Source organism: Bubalus kerabau, chromosome 21 (assembly GCF_029407905.1).
Source record: "Bubalus kerabau isolate K-KA32 ecotype Philippines breed swamp buffalo chromosome 21, PCC_UOA_SB_1v2, whole genome shotgun sequence".
Classification (NCBI taxonomy): domain Eukaryota; kingdom Metazoa; phylum Chordata; class Mammalia; order Artiodactyla; family Bovidae; genus Bubalus; species Bubalus kerabau.
This window is the reverse complement of record NC_073644.1, coordinates 44944361-44966731: the sequence shown is the minus strand read 5'-3', so window position 1 is coordinate 44966731 and position 22371 is coordinate 44944361. Positions and strand designations below refer to the sequence as shown.

Below are 22371 nucleotides of genomic sequence, written 5' to 3'. Positions count from 1 at the left end.
CAAGTACCAGCGTCCTACCCTCTGATCCATGGGCTGGGTTACCAGCTACTGTTCAATCTAGAGCTCAGCATGGGAGATGACCCAGTGCCCAGACAAGGAAGAAATAAACAGCAAGGGCCCTGGCACCCGGGGTGGGGGCTTCCTCAGCCCCACTGTATACCCTGGAGTCCACTCACCACGTGGCAGGGCAGACAGGGCCACCCAGAAAATCTCAGAGTGGTTCTCAACCAGATGGCATCCCAGGGGGACACCCAGGACCTGCCTCCCCTACAGGACAGGAGTCTCTGAGATTTCTTCCTATGTGCAAAAGAAATTATGCATGCTCTCTTTTCTGGGCTAGAAGATCCAAATCTGATAGCTATTCAGGAATAACTTTGTAAACCTTAATCATAATTGTTTTGCTCTTCTGAGTTGTTCCCTGTCTCTTTTAACTGGAGGAAAACATGAAGAGAACTCCAAGGAAACAAACCCCAAGAGATCACAACCCAGAGTGTGAGACACATGGGGCGTACATCCTAGGAGATGCTGTGACAAAGGAAGAATGGAAAATAACAGTCAGAAGGTGGCCTGTAGGGAAATCGGAACTCATGATAGCCCCCAGCCCACCCACGAACTAACTGTGCAGGGGAGCAGAATTTGGGAGCAGTCAGAGTGTGTGTTTGGGGTCTGACACACGAGATTTAATTTTCTTACTAGTTCTCTGTGCTTCTGTTCCTTCCTCTGAAACAGGAGCAGTAGCAGGGCCCACCAAGTAGGACTGTGGCAAAGATTAAACAAGATAATACATCCACAGCACTGAGAACTGTGCTGGTTAACTGTCATCGTGGTGATTATGCAGCCATTTAAAAGAATGAAGCCTACCTGCAGGAGCTGCTATGTATGGAAAGCGTTCCAAGATCTATAGATTGACAAAATCCGTTTTCAGGTCTGTAATGACTTCTTTATTTTAAAAAAATATCTGGGTGTGTGAGCACAAGCCTGAAACACATCCTTAAAAAAAAAAAAATCACACAGATACATTAACAGTAGCCATCCAAGATTGGAAGCAAATTCCAAGAGTTAGAGAAGGACAGGGAAGCCTGGTGTGCTGTAGTCCATGGGGTCGAAGAGAGTCAGACAAGACCGAGCGACTGAACAACAACAAAGATTGGGAACGACGTACTTTGTAATTCTACACAAAGGATTCCTTGGGTCTATTTTTGAGTAGGAACAGATGTGATCCTACGTAGAGGAATCAGCATGCACATTCTGTTTCCTTCTTTAAGCTTCTCTGTATAAACGTAACTTTTTCCACTAACATGTTTTCCCCACACTCATTTGTATTATCCAAATTTTAAAGGGCCATCACCCAAGTCACAGATTCTGGCCTCTATGGGATGTGCTTCATTGTGATTGTGCTAATCAGAGTGAGCAAAACAAAGGCGGACTTACAGGAACCCTGCTGGAAGCCAGCTCCATCGCTGACGCCCTATGTGTCGTGTGTCTCTGATGGCAAAATGTTAATATTGGGACCTAAACCCTCTGCCTCCTAACTGCTCATGTTTAAACCATATCACATGTGGAAGTAGTCTACACTTGTAGTTTTTGTTGAGGTGCAATTTTCATAACACAAAATTAATCATTTTAAAGTGAACAATTAATTCAGGGGCTTCCCTGGTGGCTCAGTGGTAAAGAATCCACCTGCCAACATGAGAGACATGGGTTCCATTCTTGATCTGGGAAGACTGCACAAACAGTGGAGCAACTAAGCCCGTGCACCGCAACTCTGAGCCTGTGGTCTAGAGCCCAGGAGCTGCAACTACTGAAGCCCACGCCTAAAGTCCGTGCTCCGCAACACCCCCTCGCACAGCCCAGGGAAGCCAGCAAAGCACTAGGGGAGCTGCTTTGGGAGCCCACACGTGGGACCCCCGTTGGGGAGGGGCAGTGATGGGAAAGAACGTGGCTTCCCAAACGGCGGGTCCTCCCACTAAAGCCTCATCAATTCCAACCTCAGGACTTCAGTCCCTGTGATACATCACTTAGCGATGTCCCCCCAAATCTGGAGCTGCCATGTCCCAGGGTGCCACTGGCCATCTCACATTTCCAGCACAAGATTCCCCAGCAGGAGTCATTCCTGCCCAAAAGCAGCACCTGCCAGGGGTCTGCCCAGGACCAGCAGCTCGCCTGACAGGAATGGGCTCGAGAGCCAGGGACCCGGGCTACAGGCCAGGCGGAGAAGATCCACTGCCTCGGGGACTGTAGCTCACGGGGCATGCCTCATGCCCCAGACACCTGCTCTATTGTCCCTTCTTTCTAGCACTGGTGCAATGGGGCCAGAAGACGTGTCTGGATGGTATGAGTTGCCTCTGGGTGAACGTTGTGAGCCCATCACAGAATTTTAAAATTTGCGTTTGGAGAAGTGAAAACACTTTTACAGTAACATGGTGTAATCCTGGTGCAATAAGGCAAACTAAGGTAACTTTTGAGCAAATCGACTTGTTTTTCCAGAAGCATCGGGGAAGTAGATGACCTTTACCAGTCCTCCTGGAGAGGAAGAACTTCCTTCTATTTAGAAGTTATCACATGACAGGTAGGGGCCCCCATGGTCTCATGTTACCTGTGCTGCGTAACTGTTACTCGCTGGGACAGACACTGTTACCAACATTATACAAGTGAGGGATCTGAGCCTAGGAAGCTCCACAAACCAGCTTAAAGCTTGTTTCTCTCTCCTTAGAATCCAGAGTCTGAGAAATGGCTCATGTCAAAGATCTGGTCAAGTAATAAACCCGCTGTCTTCAAATTTTATATGCCGGCAGTGACCTTGTTAGGACATGAAAGGGGCATACAGGAGAGGATCATTGCTGCCGTTCATCCATTAGAAAAAGAGCCCTGAGATTTAGCAGGTCACCCCTGCTGTCGAGGTGGTCAGGAGACTAGGTTCCAGCAAATAGGATAGAAGCAGAGGCAATAAATTGACCGCCAAATCCATCAGAGCAGTCCTGAATCAGCTACCAGAGCTGACCAAGAAGAAAGAGATGATTTCTCTCCTGCCTAAGTCCCTGGACTTTGGGATCTCAGCCTGTATCCTCATCAACACAGTGCACCTAAAGAATTTAAAAACCCACACATCCCTCTAAACAAGCTGAGAATTATCCTTAGAGCTTGTTGGACCTCATCATCTGCTTATTCCTCACTCATTTATAAGGTAGATTCATTCTGGCCCTGTGTCTGAAATCTCACAATTTCCAAATCTAAATTGATAAGCTTTACTTATATATCTATATACAAGTATGACAGTACACCATTTCTTCTAGACTTCACCTTTCTTTGGAAAATGCCACTTACCCACATTTAGCTATTGGGCAGATGCTCTGTCTGCCCAGACCCAGTTTCCCACCACCCGGGGCTGGCAGGACATCATCTGACCCGGGTTGCACTCTCTGCCCCACAGGGCGCCCTTCTTCAGCAGCTGCATCCACTTCCACGCATAAGGCCCAGCAGGGGTACCACGGCAGCCAGTGTCCTTTACACGCTGGCTGCCCGCCAAGACCAAGTCGCTGGTAATCCTGTCTTGTTGGTTACCATTAGGGCAGACAAAACTCTTTTTAAGACCATTCAGTAACAGGGGCCCTTGAAAGAAGCAGAAGGGGGTGGGGTATCTGCTGGAACCCCCGACCCTGACTTAGATGCCTTAAGCTATATATTTCAGGTGCAGCACACATGATCAACCGTCGTTCCCTGAGACTATATGACAGGTACGGGTCAATTTGTCCTAGCCTGCCATTTTCTGCCTTCTCAACGACCTATTACCAATCTAAGATTGATCTGCTGTGACACCTGCTGTCTTCCATGACCAGAATAATAAACACAAGCTATTCGCGTTGGCTACTCCATTTTTGATCAAGAGCTGCAGTCAGGGACGACAGACATCTGCCCATTAGGAAAGGCACGTAATTACCTGCTCCCCCTGGGATACCAAGCAGGAGAGAGAAAAGACTATCACCAAGAGAGACCAACACTGCCCTTGCCCTCCTGAATTATGGCAGCTATACTCCACCTGCCTCCCACTCAGCCTCAACTGCAATTGAAACAAATACGCTTTCAGATTTAGATGACCTATAATGTAAATCCATATTATCCATGTATTTTCACTATATTATGTGTATCAGGAAGCTGCGTGTGATCACCTGCTACAGAGACAGGACTGGGGACAGCTGGGACAGATGGAATCGCCAGCCCTGCCACAAAAAGACTCCTGCAGAATCAGACTGGCATACGGAACTGTGCTTTTCCTGGCATTTGATTGGAATTTTTATGTGCTTGACCTTGTCACGGGAGCAAAATCCATCATCTATGGAAATCATAAAACGGACTGTGTCACCTTGGCACACCATTCAAAACCAATTAACTGATCTGCTAGACACATAAATCCATTGATCCATTTTTACAACTGGCATATAAAACATTCATAAGTGCAAATAGGTGATACATTTTAATAGACACTTCAAAGAGTAAAGTGAAGATCACACAGATTTAAAAACAAAAATAATGACCTCTGGTTCTTCTCATCCAATATTTCAAAGCACTAGCTTTTAGTCTTAGGGGAAAGCTTGGAAATTCACATAAAACAGTACTCTGCTTTTAATATACATTTGTGTATTCTAACACAGATTATACAATATTTCAAACAAATTTATCACCACTGGAGTCTGAAGGCTTTTTAGAAACTGAAAGCGTGACCCACTGGAGACTTCTTTTGCCTTTACTAAGTCTAATTAATTATTAACACTTGCTGAATTGCCTTTGGGCACCCAATATCATGCTAACACAATCAGTAAATATTTACCAAGAACTCCCAGGTTGAATGCCACTATTTTCTTATTCTGAGTTGTCAATAAATTTATAAATGAACAAATTTCAGTTCTGACTATGAATGAACAAGCAGGAACTCCCTCTCTGTCACAGGAAAGGCTCCGCTGCCTCCAGCATCACAGGGCACCGCCTATGGGGAGGCCCCGGGCCAGCTCGGTCCCCTGCGGACCCGACAGGGAGACAGATCGCTGACAACAATGGGCAGCCAGCTTCCACAGCTTCAGCTCTGGGTTCAAGATCCAAAGTCCAGACTCAAGATTAAACGTCTTAATGGCAAAGAAGATGCTGTTTACTCTCTACATCAAGATGGCAAAGAGTGAGGCAAAGTGCCCCTTTACAAAAGAAGAAATAGATTTTGTGAGAATAAGATCACATGCAAGACGCCCAGCACATGCTGCTGATGTGAGACCGCCTTCCATCACCTGGCACCGTGAGGCGTGAGCTCTGTTAAGACCTCAGGACCAGAAGAGCACCACTGCGGGACGCGGTGAGCCGCACGGGTTACTCATGGGATTCTCAGGAAACTGGAGAGCCGTGGTCACAGCTGAAATCACTCCTCAATCCCAGGCCAACCATGAGTCTGCAGGCACAGCTCCCCACTGTCGCCTGGCTCCCAGGCCAGGTCTGGGGCGCAGACCTCAGGCTGTTCAAACTAGGTCACGTGCCCATAGCCGCGCTGCCCGAGAGGTACTCAGCCTCCTTGAGTCTATTCAGAGGCAGGATCTGCTTCCCTCCAAAATTAAGACTCTGAGGAATTTCCTAAAATAACACACAAACACTGACCACATTCATTCCGGGTAATTCTGTGGCTTCTACAACTCAGACTGGGAGCCACACCCAACTCCAGATGAAACTCAGTCTAGTTCTCAGGTAGAAGCAGCTCTTTCCTCAGGCACTTTGCAGGGGCTCTGAGAATCCTGCCCACCCTACATGTGACCTGGAAACTAACCCAAGGAAGTCTTCCATCCCATGATATGTGAGGATTACAGGCAACAGAAGTATTAACATTCCAATCAAAGGGAGTTCTGTCCATCAGAGGGCAATGAGCCCATTTCACACCCATGAGATTTCACCAGTCATGTGCGTGGATTCACGTATGAGGACTCATTGGGGGGAAGATGAGTCTAAAGACAGAGGAGGGGCCGGTGGCAGAGAGGCTGGGACACAGCACCCAGGACATGTGGATCCGCCCCCAGAGCAGGAGCAGAGGTTGCCAGCTGGGAGGCAGGTGGCAGCCCATGGTCCCAGGAACTGTGTCCATACCTCTCTTGGGCGACTCCTGGAAATGATGGGAGCCCAGGAGAATGGGATGACACTTCTGGTTCAGGTTGGGACTCCTGGCAGAGAGGAAGAATCAGACTTTTAGAAAGAAGAAGAACCTGTGCCTCTGGATTCACACTTGATACTGAAGAGTGTCCTTCTGAAAGTAGCCTCTGCCCCTCCTGACCGACAACAAGCAGTGCTGGACCTGCTGTGATGCGGGGTCATTGTTTCACTGACCAGAGAGTATGCCCTACAGTCCATCACCACAGTTATCAGAAAGCTTCAGCCTGTCACAAGAAGGACTCCAGCCCTGCTCTATTTGTGGGAGATGAAGGATCCTACACATTAAGCTCAATGTATCACTCACTTTCCCACTGACACAGCACTTTCTGGACTAACTCCAGTAGAAGTAATCCCACTCATACTGAAGGGGGAAAAATAAAGAAACACAGCATGGAAAATATCCCAGTGCTGTAGATGGTGGAAACTGTTAACTCATCATTTCGCCTACGTATTTTTCTAAAACTGGTCGAAATACAGAAGCCATCGCACTTCAGAGATGGGTACCACCCAGCTAAGGCTCAGCTCACTACATCACTCTTTGCTTTTAGCTCCTCTCAAATTTTTCACTCATTAAAGCATCTTCCACTAACCACTGAATGAATTCCATATATGCAATGTTCCAGATTATCCTTCTCGGTAAGATGAACATTGGCACAGATGAACAAAACTCACAATACACTCAGCACCTAGGAAAGCTTGTGCTCATTAATATTAATATTTGTTCCATGAGCAAACCAATCAACTAGATCGTACTTACAGCCCTGGATGTCCAAGACCCATGCACCATTCAGTACCCAAAAGCAGGTTCCTTCGCACGATTTCTAAATTTTTCTGTATCTGATAGATTCAGAAATCAGTGCATTTTTTAGTAGAACAATACAGAGTCCATAAACAGACCCAAATACATACAGGGACTTCATTTATGATAAAAAATAACATATCAGACAAGTGAATAATAATGAATTAATCAATAAACAGCATTAAAACAACTACCTAGACATTTGGAGTAAAGAAGAAAAAATGTGAATCCAAACCTGACTCTTTGTACCAAAATAAATTTCACATGATAAAAAAATATTTTTTAATTAAAAAAATTTAAGACACTATGAATAAACAAAAGAAAAATTAAAATATAGGTTAAAATTTTACAATATTAGAATATGGAAGCACTTTCTAAGCAAGACATAAACACCAAAACTATAAAGGAAAATACTGATATATTTGACTAAACAAAGAGTTTAAAATATTAATATGATTTTTAATTCAGTAAAAAAAAAGAAAAATAGAGAGCAACAAATTGAAGAAAGGCTTGTGCAATACAAATGACAAAGGGTTTGGTTTCTTAATATACAAAGTGTTCTCAAAAGTCAATAAGAAAAATAACCCAATAAAAATTAGGTAAATGATGTGAATGTGTAGGTAACAAGAAATAGAGCTAGTCAATAAACATAAAAAGATGCTCAGAGTCATCCATAATTAAAGAAATCAAATTAGAACAGGTTATCAGCTTTCATCTATAATATTAGCAAAGATAAAAAGTTTTGATGATATTCAGTGTTGGTAAAGGTGCAGAAAATCATTCATAAACACTTACTGGGAATATCCTGGTTTTTAATTTTTTTTTTTGGCTATGCCTCATAGCTTGTGAGGTCTTAGTTCCCTGATCATGGATTGAACCTGGGTCCCTGGCAATGGAAGCACAGAATCCTAGCCATTTAGGCCTCCAGGGAATTCCCAGGACTATTCTACTCTTAGATCTGGACATTTACATAGGTCAGTTTAATTTGTAGAAATCCATTGTGCACTATAAGATCTGTGAGCTTTTTTGCAAGAACCCTACACTTCAGTATAAAAATGTAAAGAATATGTTACATCACCATGAGATATCTATCACCTTACACCTGTTAGAATGGCCATCACCAAAAAGACAAGAGACAACAGGTTGTAGTGAAAATGTAGTGAAAAGGGAACCCTTGTGCTCTGTGGTGGGAATGTAAACTGGTCTAACACTATGGGAAATAATATTGAGGTTCCTCAAAAAATTAAAAATAGATTTAACATATGATCTAGTAATTCCATTTCTGGGCTTATACCCGAAGGAAATGAACACAGGATTTCAACGAAATATCTGTACCCCGTGTTAACCACAATATTATTCACAAGAGCCCAGATATGGAAACAATCCAAACTCTCATCAACGAATGAATGGATAAAAAGGATGTAGTACAAACAGACAAGAGAGTATTATTCAGCCTTGAGGAAGGAAGACATCCTCTCATCTGTGACCACACGGATGGACCTTGAGCACATGATGCTATGTGAGATAAGTCAGAGAAAGACCAGTACTGGGTGCTACCACTTATATGTTAAATCTGAAAAAGTTAAACCTATAGAACTATAAAGGAAACTATAAGAAATGGACAGTAAAATGGTGGTAACCAGGGGATGGGGCTTCAGCCGGGGGGAAGGGGTAAGACTGCTATTGTTAAGGGCACAAAGTTGTAACAAGTAGTGAATAAGCCATTGAGATTTAGGGTGCAGTACGATGAATATAGACAAAAATTGTACTACAATTACACAATGTGACAAATAAGACTACATCAGCAATCATATTACAACACATAAGTGTATAAACACCTAACCTTAAACTCAGTGGTAAAGAATTTGCCTGCTAAGGCAGGAGACGCAGAAGACTCGGGTTCAATCCCTGGGTCAGGAAGATCCCCTGGAAGAGGAAATAGCAACCCACTCCAGTATTCTTGCCTGGAAAACCCCATGGACAGAGGAGCCTGGTGGGCTACAGTCCATGGGGTCGCAAAGGGTTGGACTCGACAGAGCGACTGAGCTCGCACCTTAAACTTATTCAGTGTTAATGTCAAATTTATTTTTTTTTTAAATTAAAGAGTATGTTACAAATTGGGTCAAATTCATGAAAAGAATGAAGTTCTACAATATCACACAGTAAATCAAAAGCTAGTACTTATCACCTATGCCTTGCCAGATCCCATGGCTAAGCAGATTAAATAAAACTTAATTGGAGATCCTCTTGTGCAAAGAATCTTAGACTCTCTTAAGCCTCAAGATTATCAGGGTGTAAAATGGTTTTTGGAAGCAGAGGTAAGAGAACTTTTCAACATGACACACCAGGCCGGGTCAGAGGGGTTGTCTGTGCAAACTGCCAGCATTTTACAAAGCAGGAATCTGGACCCCAGTAGCTATGTGGTCTCCCAGGGGAATCCAGCTAGGACGTGACAAAGCGAGAGCAAGCCACAGCTGCCGACCTGAGGGTGACCCAGAGTCCACTGTGCTCAGCTGGCAGAAGGCCCATCTAGCTGTGAAGACAGTTGAACTGCAGCCCTAGAAACTCCTAATGCCTACAGCTCCACCATCCAGCAGGTTGATCACAATTTGCGAACCAACTCCTTCTGAAACAATTATAGCACTTAACACATATCCCCCGAGGGAGTGAAGGAAAAAAGGCCTGGAATCCAGGGCTTCCTGAAAACAATCTGGAAAAAGGGCAACGGATAAAGCTGAGCCCAAGGTCCCTCTGCACACACAGCCCTGTGACGTCTGGGATGCCTGGGACCTACCAAAGCTCATCTCACACCACAAAACACAGGCAGGGGCTGCCACACAGGGCTGACCAAAGACTGAATGGAACAACTCTGCCTTCAGTCGTTTGCCCCTGCGAGGCGCTAAGTGAACCCAGGGCGGGCCGGCATCACTGTCCCAAGCACGGTGTGTTCTGCATGTGTCCCAGCCTCCCTGCAGACACCGCTTCACGTCTTCACGGCTAATTCAGGCCGGTCATCTCACCTCCCCAACCCTGGTCAGAACCCTGACACTGAGGGTAGTTACCTTTTCTTTCAGGGAGGATACTCACTCCATGGGGTCGCCCAGATCGGACCCAACTGAATAACTAACACTTTCACTTTCTTATCCAGGGAAGTACTTCAAACCTGGTTCAATTTGATGAATTATTTTATTTCTTTATTTTTGTGACCCCATTCTACTGTGCTACACAGTCTGAACAAGTAATTTGTGACTGAGCAAGTCTGCAGCCCAGCAAAGAGGCTGCGTGCGCTGGTTCCAGGGTCATGCGGAGCTGGTTGTAATCCTTGAAAGCGCATTTATTATTATTATTATTATCAGCTGGGAGTCTTTGTGCTGTTACCTGGCCCCGAGCTTCAGTTTCCTTTAATGATGATGTGGGTGAAACGCTCGTGCAGTCCAACAGACTGAAAAAGAGATGGAGTCTAATCCTCCCTTTGCTTCTGGGCTGGCCGTCTGACTCGATCAGTGAAATGTGACAGAAATGACATTCTGTGATCTATGAGCAAGGAGCCTGTTAGCATCCACCCAAAGCTCATGGAACAGAGACCGAGCAGGACCCTGTGGGGCCCTCGTGGGCACAAAAGCCTTTCTTTGTCCCCCATTTCTTGTTTGTAGGAAAAAGGCTTCGGCCTCCTAGACCTTCCCCGAGTTCCAAAGGGCAGACTCAAGCAGTTTCTAATTGTGGAAGGGAGGAGATGCAGAAACAAAGGGAAAGCACCCAGGAAATCGTAGTGCAGCTTGGGCAGGGTCCTGGTTCCTCCTTAAGGGACGCACAGCAAATATCTCTGCGCTCTTCTGCAGGAACTAAGGCCCTTAACCAGGTTTTTGTTGTTTTTCAGTTGCTCAGTTGTGTCCGACTCTTTGCGACCCCATGGACCACAACACGCCAGGCTTCAACGTCCTTCTATCTTTCCCAGCATCAGGGTCTTTTCCAATGAGATGGCTCTTCACATCAGGTGGCCAAAGCATTGCCAGAGAATGTTCAAACTACCACTCATTTCACATGCTAGCAAGGTCACGCTCAAAATCCTCTCACCCAGGTGGAGGACACTAACCTCAGGCTGAGCACAAGATTCCTGGAACACAACCTGCTTCCTGCCCTTACCCCAAATTTTCCTATAAAACTCTTCCTCCCAAACCATTGAGGAGTTCAGACTTTTTTGAGCATGAGCTGTTTGTTCTCCTTGCTCAGTTCTGCAATACCCCTTTCTCTGTTGCAAACTCTGACATTTCAGTTTGTTTGGACTCACTATGTGTCATGTATGAAAACTTGAGTTCACAACACAACTCCTGCTCTGGAGATGGCCAGCCACCGTGGATGCAGTCTAATTGCCCCGAGACTCCACACTGTGAGGAAGCCCACATGACGGCGTGCAGAAGCCACGTGAAGACAGATGTCTGGTCACCCAGCGGGTGCAGCCAGTCCAGCCCAAGCGACTACAGCTTCGGCTCCAGCCCCGGCCACCATCTGAGCAAGGACTGCCCATCTGAGCCCCGTCAGCCCCCAGAGCAGTCAGTGAGGAGGAACAATAAATTGTTGTTTTAAGCACTAAGTTTGGGGCAGTCTGTCACAAAGCAACGGAAAGCCAAAATACTCAGCACGGTGTCTGGCATGTGAGTTACCCTCGGTACATGTCAGCTGTCCTGATTACAGAAATACTCATAAACTAGAGTAATTTCAAGACATCCCTCTTCATCCAAGGCATTCTGAAGTGCTTCTTTTTTTTTTAATTTTTAAATTTATTTTGAATTTGAGGACAATTGCTTTACAATGTTGTGTTCGTTTCTGCCATACAACAACATGAGTCAGCCACAGGTTTACACGTGTCCCCTCCCTCTTGAACCTCCCTCCTACCTCCCACCCCATCCCACCCCTCTAGGTTGTCACAGAGCACCAAGCTGAGCTCCCTGTGTTATACAGCAACTTCCCATTAGCTAGCTATTTTATACAGGGTAATGTGTTTATTTTAACGCTACTCTCTCAAAGCACTTTCTTGCCTGAGAAGAACAGAGTAAGTTTTGGCTTCAATTCCAGGCCTGTGTTCAATCTTCCTCAAATGTTACTGACGTCGCTGTTGCTGTCATCAGGGCTGAGGGCAACTGCAAATTATTATGGTGCTTGTAAGTTTATAATTACTGTTTTTCTTCTGTCCATGGATAATTTTAATAAGGAAGAAGTCAAGGACATACAGAGAAGACACCAGCAGAGCATCTGTAACTACACTGCTCACAAGCAAGACTAAGGGTGTGCACGTGGTTAGTTGTGACACAATAATTATCATTAACAAATTGGAAGCACAGGGCTGACAGGAGTAAAATGCACAATCATGCAATTCACATCAATAGCAGCAACACGTTCAAATCATAAATTATAACTTTAGCAAGAGTTTCAAAAATATTTCTATTCTTATTGAAAAAAGATTCTACTAGTTATCTTACCAAGATTAACCTAACCTGAGATGGAGATCTAGAAATAATACACTCCATCTTTTTAAAGCGATGTCTTTCTTTAAAAAAATATTCTCTGGGCTGTGCTTCTGAGGTCCTTTTAGGCCTTACAAGCTCCACTCCCTTACCTGGCAATTGAGCGTCATGTGACATGACATCATGTGACATCTCAGGGGTCGCCTGGTGTTGTTACTTCACCTCCCCCTTCCAGTTCTATCAGCCCAAGGACCCTGCTGGGCTGGAAACCCTGGGACAGAGCCTCCCTCAGCACCCCAGCTCTGTGGCAAGTCCTCATACCTGCCTACACGCACACACCCATAAGGGTCTCTTTTCATCCCCACAGCACTCTTCCCATTAGTGAAATCCCCGTTTACTTTTACAGATCCCTTTTTAAAAACTAAAACAAGAAGCCTCATGAAATGCCTGTGTTACTCCCCACAGGGTGAGCTGGCTGGGTTTCTGGTCTATACTGGCAGCGGAAGGAAAGGTCACTCACTGGGACTCAGCACACCCCCCTGCTCAGAGGGTTGGAAAGCAGAGTTAGAAACATTTTCCTCTAAGAGCCCAGCCCTGGTGTCTCTTTAAAGGACAGACTGAGATTCACCCATGACAAGTGGAGAGAATAAGGAAACACAACAATGGAAGACTGTGGGGCTGAAAAGCACAGAGAAAACCAGGGGGCAGGACAGTGGGCTGGATGCTGATCATAAAATGAAGGCGTCATCTGAACATAAAAGACAGGGAGAGAAGAACCATCAGGAGGTGGCCGTGAGATGAAGGAGGGCAGGTGGGATGCTGTCTTCACAGCCCCGGGATTTCCATCGCACCCGAGGCAACAAGACCCGGGCAAGGCAGTACAGTTGCATGTCCTAATAAAAAGACGAGGTTGAAGGCGTCATCCTGGTGAGGACCCTGTCTCTGCCATCTCACCCCTAATCCCTCCCCAACCTCATCATTAGATTCAAAATTCAATGAAGATGAACTCAGACAATGGAAAAAAAAAAAAGTAGCTTTTCAGAAGTTTGCCATGAAAAGCTTTAGTAAGTATCTTAGCTCCTAAAATGAAAGGGGTCTGTGAAGTATTTAGCTTTGATGCTATGAGATGTTCTTCAAAAACACACAAAGAAAGACTTTCCTAATTAAGCTCGCTATAAATGTAAATGCCCTGGCCAATTATTTGATAAGAAAGGGAGGGAGGAGAACAAGAAAGGCTTTGCTCTCTTCTCTTGCCAGCAGAGGGCAAATGTTATGTGACACTGTGTGTGTGTGTGTGTGTGTGTGTGTGTGTGTGCGTGTGCGCGTGCAAGCCTAGGTCTGCATCCTCTTACTCCCTCACTCACACTTCTTTCCTCTTATCTTCTCTTCCCCATCCCCTCCCCCACCCTCCTTTCTCCTCCCCTTCCAGGGCTGGCTGGTGAAGAGGCACTTTTCAGGATCAGGCATCTCATTTGCATGTCCTCATTAGACTACCAACTCCATGAGAGCAGAAAGGAAGTTATTCTGGAAAACTCAGGCATCTGTTTCTTCTAGAAAAACACAGACTGTTGATACAAAGGGATCCAGCTTCCCAGATCTTGCTCAAAGGAAAGAAAGTAGGAGGGACGTGACCTCCCCTGGATTCTACAAGCCCGAGTCATCCAGATGCCTCCATGGAGACTGAAAGTGGCCCAGGCTGCATTCTGGGTTAGATCTGGAGTAAGCAGAAGGCGCAGTGGTGACCTCCAGAGAACTGGGAGAAGGCTGGGCCTCAGGAGCAAGGAAACTGATCAGAAAAGACTCCTGGAGGTTCTGCGGGGAAAAGCTCTCCAGGGGCCCCTGATGTTAAATCCCACTTTTCTGTATTTCTGCCAACAAACTCCTCAGGACACCCGCAACTCTCAGCAGCTTTAGCACTCAAGTGGGGTAAATAAATCATCTGGTCTGTTAGGAGGTGGTCAGTGCTCATGGAAAAAGACCAGGCCCGGAGCCCTAAGAGGAGAAAGGGGCGGGTGGGCAGGTGAGCTCGGCTTCTCACTCACCCCCAGTAGATTTCAGTCTACACCTTCAGTCCCTGCTAGAGCGCCAGACCCACAAGGGCAAGGCCCTTTGATCTGTTCAGACATACCAATGCACAGTTAGAGAAGCCAGGAGTGTTCACTGAGTGAGAGCCATAGAGCTAAATGAGAAAGATGTTCCCCACATTATACAGAAAAAAACAAGACCGTTCAACACCACCTACATGGTCTTCCCACCTGAACCCAGAAGAAGCAACAAGGAAACAAAACAGAAACATTGAGATCCCAGGGCTTTGTACACGACCATTGGCCTGGATGCTTCAGAGGTGCCAATGTCATGGTGGGAAAAAAAGAGAGAGACTGTCTCCGATGAAACAGATGAGAAGCAAATGTAGCACGCAATCCCTGACTATACAGTCCATGGGGTCTCAAAGGGTCGGACACAACTGAGCAACTTTCGTGGCTGTCCTGTCCACCTGCCACCACCCTCAGCTCCTGGCACAAGAGAAGCTGTCGATAATCAGTGGATAACTGAGGGAAGGAAAATGAGTAAAAGTCACTCAGTCGTGCTGACTCTCTGAGACCCCATGGACTATATAGTCCATGGAATTTTCCAGGCCAGAATACTGGAGTAGGTAGCTGTTCCTTTCTCCAGGGGATCTTCCCAACCCAGGGATCGAACCCAGGTCTCTGGCACTGTAGACGGATTCTTAACCAGCTGAGCCACCAGGGAAGCCCGAGGGAAGGAAAGCCTATTCCAATTTCTAATACATGTGACACATTATACAAACTCAGACAAAAGGAAGTAGAGTAAGTTAGACATTAGTCTAACCTGTTGGACACAAGTGAACTTGAAGACCTTTTCTAATGCCTGAGCTCAAATCTCCTCACGTCCTGGTACCTTAACGTGTACGTTTCCCTGGTGGCTCAGATGGTAAAGAATCTGCCTGTAATGCCGGAGACCCAGGTTTGATCCCTGGTCTGGAAGATCCCCTGAAGAAGGGAATGGCAACCCACTCCAGTATTCTTGCCTGGAGAATTCCATGGACAGAGGAGCCTGTCAGGCTACAGTCCATGGGGGTCTCAAAGAGTCAGACATGACTGAACAGCTTGGCACCAGCACCACCAACAGAACCTCCGACTTAGACAACACTGACGGTTGCCTGGGCGGCTCCTCCCCATGCTCTGCATGTGTTCCTTCCGAGAGGACCCCACACGTTCACATCATCTTACAGAACACTGTCAGTAAGGGGTGCTCACCCTCACCCAGAGCAGCCAGGCCAGGGTCCACAGGTCAGGCTGATCTGCTTCTTGTGAGCAGCCTCGTGGGTCCTGGTGCCCCCGGGGACCCCTCAGCCCTCTCTGGTGAAGTCCTCACCGCCCAGATGTCACAGCGAATACCAGGGACTTGCCTGCTCTTTGAACAGAGGCCAGAGGAGAGGCCTAACCAGGCCCCTGACGCCTGCGGAAGAAGTGGCAGAAATCTCTAAACTGTCGTCAAGACAACCGAAATCCAGATATAAATCTCTTTGGGATTCCATTCGGAAGCAGTTTTTAAGTGCGCACACCCAGAGGAAATAATAAAAGAAAAGAAAGCACCTCTCCCCCTCCCCTGGCCCTACTCCTCCTTCCCCTTCTCTTTCTCTCTCTCTCTCTCCCCCCTCCTGCTTTTTGCCACGTGGTGATGTGTGTTAAAAACGCAAACTGGGACGCTTTCCACTTTTGGGGTTGGAACAGCTGCTGCCTCAATATTGTTTTTGTTACTTTTTTTTTTTAAACATACTTTTCTGTTTTTAATGGAGTTGTTTTTTAGCTACGTGTTTCATAATACTAACTGAGATTCACAAAGCGGGAAGATTGGCACTTTAATTGGCAAGAGTGAGATTCATGGGTCCTAAGAGTCCAGCTCGGACAGTCTGCTGCCCAGCTCGATCCCAAGGCAGCCGGGGTAATCCCAGGGAAGGGCACTCACGAAGGCATGGGAGAAATATGACCAAGTCCTCCCATGGAAACAACGAGAGCCAAGAATTTGTAACAGGTAGCCTAAATAAAGCCCACGCTCTCGGTCCTTCATTTTTCCAAGAGCACAAAGCATTTGGGGAATGCTCCACAGATGGCTGTGATTGCACGTGGGAGCACGCACTAAGAGAAGTGAGATCAGGGTTCTGAACCCCAGGGCCTAACAGCAGGGCTCTGAAAAGCGCAGGTGCATTCCACCTGGCACACTCCGCTGCCACCTGCTGCAAGTGACCCTCGGGTCCGGAATCTTCATCCACATGGGGACCTTTAGCTCAGAGCAGGGTACGCCTGCACCACCCGAGCTGAGCACAACCACGGCCTTAAATGGGAAACAGGTCTCCCAGTGATCACCGAGTGCCAGGGACAATCACCAGGCACTAAAGGACCAGCCCCTCAGCCTCTCGGGTGAGCCAGCAAGGCTAAACGGTCCCACTCCCATCACCTGCTCAACTGGGCTGACAGTGATGCTGGCAGCGGGCGTGGCTGCAAGGGCCTGAGATTTCAGGAAGGTGTGGAAGTGGCTGAAATAGGAAGCTGAGTGTTGACTATATGCAACACTTCATCCACAAAAGACAGGCCTCCCATACAAAGAACAGAGGAACCAGGGCTCCTGTTAAAATTCTGAGAGGATTGTGAGCTTGGCACTGAATCTCTTTTCCAGGGGCGGATCCACAGGATTCTCTCTCCTGTGGATCTGCCAAGAGAGCAAACCAGCAGTTAGACTGGCTTTGGCCACACCCAGTGGAATCTCAGGGCTTCCCTAGTGGCTCAGCGATAAAAGAATCTGCCTACAATTCAGGAGACTTGGGTTCAATCCCTGGGTAGGGAAGATTCCCTGGAGGAGGAAATGGCAACCCACTCCAGTATTCTTGCCTACACAATCCCATGGACAGAGAAGCCTGGTGGGCTACAGTCCATGGGGTCACAAAAGAGCCAGACATGACTCAGCGACTAAACCACCATCAGCAACAGTGCTATCTCACCCAGAGCATCACCCTGCTTCAGGAGCAGCTGAGAACCTAGCTATCACACACACAGGATGGGACCAGCCAAACCGGGGGACTTAAGACACATTACTTGGTATGATAATAAGAGCAATGGCCCTTTCCGAGATTTCAAAGACATGGCTTCTGATCTGAACAAGAACAAAACCTAGAGCCCCTCAAAAAAAGAAGACCACAGATACAGGGTGATGGGATTGAAACTTCAAAGTCTTCATCTGCTCAGATTTATCTTCCTGAACTGCTGTGGGGCTGTTCTTTTCTTTCAAGCCCAGCCTCCTACCTCTGGGACTCTGCAAAGGACCAGCACACAGGGAGAGGCATTGTCTCCAGGAAGTCACTGAACAAGTGCATTCCATCCTTAGAGATAAGGCAAAAAGTAGTGCAAGGGCTTCCCCCAGCTTTCTCATCTCCCAGGCTTGCTAATTATCATCCTGGAGTCACAGGGTAGCAAGAAATGGCACTGTGTATCTTAGGAGATCGTCTGCTCTAGTCCTCTGCCTTAAACGGGAAGATGTTATTACGTCCATTTCACAGACACCGTGATCAAGATACTTTTCCAGAACTGCACAGCCAGTGAGCAGGACAGCATAAGAACCCAGGCTTGCTGCTTTGGATCAGAGCTCTTCTACCTGATTGTAGAAGGAAACAGACTTATCTATAAGCAGAAAAATTGAACATAATTCATGTGCTGGGACAAGCATATCATTTCTGACTTTATTTATTCACAAGGCCAATCCTGACACACACAACACACGTCAAAGTTGCCTCTTGGTTCCCGGGGACCCGACCTTCTGAGTCTTTGAAGCGCTTCCTGGAGGCTGAAATGACTCCTCAGGAGGAAAACACGAGATTCCTGGAATTTGTATCTGGCTTATGTTAGAGAGCCTGGCGGTGACACCTACCCCTGCAACTGTGACAAAGGTCAACAGAGGGAGGCCGGGACAGCATCCACCAGATCCAGGCCATGGCCCAACATGCGGGCAGGCAGAGGAGGGAGGGCCTCTGCCTGACGCCCCTGGATGAATCAGGAGACCAAGGCCAACCAGACAACAGTGTAAATGGGGCTTTAGCAAAGAACAGTGAGGCCAGACCTCCCCAGGTTCCAGGAGGGCCTCCAGGGAGTCCAGACAGACCCTTGTTGTTGCTGTTCAGTCACTCAGTCGTGTCCCACTCTTTATGACCCCATGGACTGCAGTACGCCAGGCTTCCCTGTCCTTCACCATCTGGACTTTGCTCAAACTCATATCCATTGAGTCAGTGATGCCATCCAACCATCTCATCCTCTGTTGCCCCCTTCTCCTCCTGCCCTTAATCTTTCCCAGCCTCAGGGTGTGGGGCAATCCGGCCCTAAGCTAGAACCATTCCCTCTTTATCTGCTTCTGCACAACCCTCTTGACAGACCAGTTAGCACTGCTTTGATATAAACAGAACCGGTCCAACCTTTGCTGCTTTTTTCGGAAACTGTTTTCTTGGGAGACCAGAACTGCCAAGGGCTGAACACTAGCCGTCTGTGCCAAAAGCTGCTAAAACCAGGGCTGAAAACCAGCTCTTCCCAAAGAAGCAATTCCGGAATGTGGTGTGGGTACCCAAGAGCGAGCGATCCAAAACGCCAGCTGAATTCCCTGAGCACTCCCCGGGGGCAGGTCCGCACCACTGGGGAGTTTGTGTCTGTCTTTGTTTCCGGCTTCTTCCACGTTTCTTTGGGCTCAGAAGGACCCACTTCGGGAGGGGAAGTGGGGACAGGGGAAGACTCTGTCGTCCTGCCCTGATCCGCAGCACGAAAAGTTTTCTACGGTGCGTTCTCCCTCTACGTTCCCGCCAGGTCGTCCCCTCGCGCGCATTTTTTCACCCCGAGTTGAGCTCTGTTTTCTTTTTTAAAAAAGTAAATAAACTAATTGCCCCCAGGAGGCAAAAGGATTCCGCGCCTTGGCTGAGTAACTTAAAGTTTCCGCCGGAAGGAAATTATTAAAGGCGAAGGAGAAAGCCCACGGAGGCGGGGTCCTGGCCTGGTGTCACCGCGCAGGGGTCCCCGGCCCGGCGCGGCCCGAGAGGACTAGGGCTCCGGGAACGCGGCGCGGCGAGGGGACGAGCCAGGAAGCACCCGAGAGAGGCTCGGACCGGACCGGCGGGGCCGGGACAGGATGCGGGCCGGCCAGGGGGGTGCGCGCAGGGGACACGGGGGGCGCACAGACATCGGGGCCGGGGGGCTGGTTAGGGGGCGGGGCGGGGGAAGTTGAAGAAAAGGGGGCGCGGGGAAGTGGGGACGAGGAGAGCGCAGGGAGGAGGGTGACTAAGAGGGCGCTGGGAGTAGGGGGGGCGCGCGGCCCCAGGGGCGCAGGACTCACCCCGAGAAGACACACTTTGAGCTCTCGGATGGCCATCATGAGCTCGGGGCCGGGCCGGGCAGGGGCTCCGCATCCTCCGGGGCCGCTACGCTCCGTGCCCCGCCAGCCGGCTCCTGCGGTCCCCGCCTCCCCTCGCGCCGCCCGCGGGCGGATCCACGGCAGCTGCTATTTCTGGGCCTCTGGCCGCGCCGAGGGTCACGTGGCCGCCGCCGGCTCCTCCCGGGGGTGCGGGGAACCTCGCCAGCCGGCTCCCAGGACCGCCCCTGACGGCGTCAGCCCCCGGGCCCCCGCCCAAGTGCCCCTGGCGTCCTGGCACCGGGCCTCCTCCTTCCGGCCAGCCCGGCCTCGGACCGGCTCAGCAGAGCTCACCCTACCCCCGGCCTCCCGCTCCCAGGCCACGGGGTGAAGGCAGGACCGGTCCGGCCCGCGGAGGCGGGGGCCCACGACTGGACACTGCATCCCCCTCGGTAAAGGGGATGTTGTCCACCCTGGATCTGCGGGGAGCACTTTGAAGCCTAAGCGCACTGGACAGAGGCAGTCGGATGGAAGGAGGGTCTGATCATGCAGCCCGCCTCTCCCGCCGTTCCTCGTGCGGTGGGGAGGGTGCTTCAGTGCACCCCCAGGTCGCTTGCCAGTCTCAGCCCCACGTTCGCTTTTCCATATGTCATCGGAAGTGATTCTAGAAGCAAAGGCCTATTCCTCCCCCCAAAGCAGGCTGGTCCGTGTCTGAAAGGGGAAGCGCATTGTAGGCAGGAAGCTGCTATGCAGGGTACAGAAAATGCTGCGGCCTGGGGTCAGACCCCCGGCCTCAGACCCCCGGCTAGAAACAGGTGGCTTGGCGGACCTTTTGCATCCTTCCGAGGCGGGCTTGGGGGTCTGCGGGCTTGTCTCCACGGTGGAGCGCACACCTCATCCACTACAGAAACGTCAGCCTTTTGGACATAGGTACTTGAGTTAGGTGTGGCATTTCAGATTGGAAACAACTTTCTTTAAACTTTATCCCCTAACCAAACTCTCAGGCCTCTGTCCTGACCTTGCAGTTCTCCAGTGAACCACCGCCCCACCTTGATTATCTGGGTTTTGCTCCTATTGATGCCACGTTGAAGCTACCCACCACCCAGGTGACCCCATGCTGTGGGAACGTCCAATCACGACCTCCAGAGAGAAATTCTAAAAGGCCAGAGTCAAAATAGTGCCCTTCTCTCAAAGAAAAGCCCTGACCGTTGGCAGTGAATCCCCCAGGGCAGTAGCTTCCCCAGGCTTGGGCAGGCTTGGAGGATCACCCACTCACATAAATCAGGACTAAATTGTTCAAAAAGTAGCCATGGATGAAATATAGGTCTTATTCAGCATGGAGATTATTGTATAGATACCTGTCCTTGATTTAGTATCTAAAGCAGGGACAGGATGAAAAGAGGCCTGCCCAGAGTTTCCCAGCACTGGGCACTGGGCACTGGGCCTCCTGTCTTCAGATCCGCTGAGCAGAGGACAAGCGCCACGCAGCCGCAGCGCGGCCATGGTCAGGCAGCTCTGGCAAGGCCAACTCACATCCCTGGCAGAACAGCCTGAATCTCCGCGTCCTACTGCTTCCCTTTGGCCTTGCTTCTCACTTCCCCAAAGTCAACCAACCCAGTTCTCACTTCCTGAAAGTTAGCCAAACCAGGGTGGGAGGCGTTTCCATTAACACTGCAATAGGTCCCTGAGGGCAGGACCACCCCAGATAAGTAGGCTGGCAGAATTTCTCATCCAATGCCCTGTTTTTCTTTCATTCCTCCCATTCCGCTCGCTTCTGCGCTGGCCTTGGTGTCTGCCATGCTTGTGTGGTTTCTTAGTTCCCCCCTCGCAGTCTCTGATCCGGGCTTTCCCCCTGAGAATCACCCATCTGTTTTATTCTCCCCACACTCACCCCATTAAAATCTCCTCACTCATGTCTCATTCTGACCAGGCGAGCTCTTCACAAAGTGCCAACACTTTGTGGACCACCATCATGGACTTATACCCTCTCCTGGGCCAAGTCATCCTTGGGGGCTTAAGATCTGGCCTCGAGGAAACTCTGGTCCCAGGGATCACCCTAAAGTGATGCACCAGGCTCTCCCAGGCAGGAGAGACAGTGGCTGCTCCCAGACGCATTTGGGGAGTGTCTGTCCAAGGTAGGTCTCCACTTGTTAAAGGTATAATGTTCCCTAGGAATGTGTTTATCATACTCTAGGATGACTGTCAGAAGGGCCCAGCCTGACTCCTCTGGAATTCTCTGCAAATGCTAAGAGGTTCTGATGTAACTTAAGCAGAGATAAAAATCCAATGGTATGTAACTGAGGGCTTATCAAATTTTTAAAAGATGGAATAGGCAAAAGTTTCCTGTGAAATCTTTGTAAACCAAAAGGTCATTGGGCTAATTTGAATTTATGGTTTTCACTGCTGTGAAGTCCTCGGTGGCACTTACAAGATGCAATTTAACTCTTAAGTGTATCTTGTGATAACGCTGGGCCAAAACCAGCCTCTTCTCTGCCTGCTGGCAGAACCCATCAACCTCCAGAGATGTGCTCA

At 48.5% G+C, this 22371-nt stretch overlaps 1 protein-coding gene across 1 annotated transcript in view; it reads right to left on the bottom strand.

Annotated features, from left to right (window-relative positions):
• RAB31 (RAB31, member RAS oncogene family) overlaps positions 1-19985 on the bottom strand; it is an 80360-nt gene extending 60375 nt beyond the window's left edge. The window contains exon 1 of the mRNA XM_055559718.1: positions 19825-19985. Within this exon, the coding sequence (XP_055415693.1) occupies positions 19825-19863 (39 nt within the window). The 5' untranslated portion in view covers positions 19864-19985. The remainder of the gene's footprint in view (positions 1-19824) is intronic.
• Positions 19986-22371: the final 2386 nt, after the last annotated feature.